Source organism: Lynx rufus, unplaced genomic scaffold (assembly GCF_022079265.1).
Source record: "Lynx rufus isolate CCGP_SWC_20201006 ecotype Redwood Valley unplaced genomic scaffold, mLynRuf1.p SCAF_7, whole genome shotgun sequence".
Lineage (NCBI taxonomy): Eukaryota > Metazoa > Chordata > Mammalia > Carnivora > Felidae > Lynx > Lynx rufus.
In genome coordinates, this window is record NW_025814889.1 from 54297739 (window position 1) to 54299407 (window position 1669).

At 36.7% G+C, this 1669-nt stretch overlaps 1 protein-coding gene across 1 annotated transcript; it reads left to right on the forward strand.

Moving 5' to 3' along the window:
- The first annotated feature begins 917 nt into the window (after positions 1 to 917).
- Positions 918 to 1154, forward strand: LOC124500954 (non-histone chromosomal protein HMG-17-like). Its single transcript, XM_047064820.1, has one exon. The coding sequence runs from the start codon at positions 918 to 920 to the stop codon at positions 1152 to 1154; it is 237 nt and encodes a 78-aa protein (XP_046920776.1).
- The last annotated feature ends 515 nt before the right edge of the window (positions 1155 to 1669 follow it).

The window sequence follows — 1669 nt, forward strand, 5'->3', positions numbered from 1 at the left end:
GTAACAGCAATGCCAGTTTGGTGTCAGGTCAGCAAAAGTTCTGATAAAAACTGGACTTAGAGCTATACAGATACCAACATGAAATGTTGAATCCATGTGTGGCTAGTGACCAACTACCATCTTTGCCTTTGAAAATAAGCTTTGAGATCATGGTTATATCACAGAATTGTACAGTTCAGAAACTTCCTTCAGAATCTGCACCTCTTGGTTCTCTCTCTCTGAACTTCAAACTCATTATGTGTGTTCTCTTCACTCCGTTGCACATGTTCTTTCCTCTCAGTGAGCACTGGTTAGTCAGGTAGTTCCTCATGACTTTTAAAAATCTATTTAAATGGTATTTATTTATTTTTTTAATGTTTTTATTTAGATTCAAGTTACTTAACACAGTGTAATATTATTTTCAGGTGCACAATTTAGTGATTCAACACTTATCTACAACATCTGGTGCTCATTACAACAAATGCCCTTCTTAGTCCCCATCACATATTTAATCAATCCCCCCCCAATCTCCCCTCTGGTAACCATCATTTTGTTCTCTATAGCCAAGAGTCTGTTTCTTGGTTTGTATCTCTTTCCTCTTGATCATTTCTTTTGTTTCTTAAACTCCACATATGAGTGAAATCATATGGTATTTGTCTTTCTCTGCTGACTTATTTCACTTAGCATAATAGTCTCTAGCTCCATCCACATCGTTACAAATGGCAAGATTTCATTCTTTTTTTTTTTTAAGATTTCATTCTTTTTTATGGCTGAGTAATATTCTATTATATATTCTATTCTTTCTATATACTCCATTATATTCATATGTACATAAAAGAGCAGTGTGAAGAAGTGGGGGCAAGAATGACCCCCAGACTGGCCAAAGCTCACACACCACTTCATGTGTCCAGTGCCTATGTCCCACCACTGTCACCACTATGCCCAAGAGAAAGGCTGAAGGGGATGTTAAAGGAAATAAAGCCAAGGTGAAGGATAAGCCACAGAGAAGATCTGCAAAGTTATCTGCTAAACCTATTCCTCCAAATCCAGAGCCCAAACCTAAAAAGGCCCCTGTAAAGAAGGGAGAAAAGATTCCCAGAGGAAAAAGAGGAAAAGCTGATACTGGCAAATATGGGAGTAACCCTGCAGAAAATGGAGATGCCAAAACAGACTAGACACAGAAAGCTGAAGGTGCTGGAGATGCCAAGTGAAGTGTGTGCATTTTTGATAACTGTGTACTTCTGGTAACTGTACAGCTTGACATCTATTTTTTATCAAGTTTTATAAAATGTAGCATATATATACACACATATATACATACTATATATATATGGCATCTTCTTTATCCATTCATGGTTGCAATAACTTCTTACTAGATATGTCTCCTGAGGCAAGGGAAACAAAGGTGAAAAATAAACTACTGGGATTTCGTCAAAATAAAGGCTTCTGCACAGCAAAGGAAACAGTCAACAAAACTGAAAGGCAACCTGCAGAATGAGAGAAAATATTTGAGAATGACATATCTGATAAAGGGTTAGTATCCAAAATATAGAAATAACTTATAAAACTCAACCCCCCCAAATAATCTGATTTTAAAAATTGGACAGAGGACATGAACATTTTTCCAAAGAAGACATACACCTGACCAGCAGACACATGAAAATACTTTCAATATCTCTCATCATCAGGG

Excerpts from the sequence above, each read along its gene's own strand:
- LOC124500954 (XM_047064820.1), top strand. The coding sequence starts at position 918 with ATGCCCAAGAGAAAGGCTGAAGGGGATGTTAAAGGAAATAAAGCCAAG.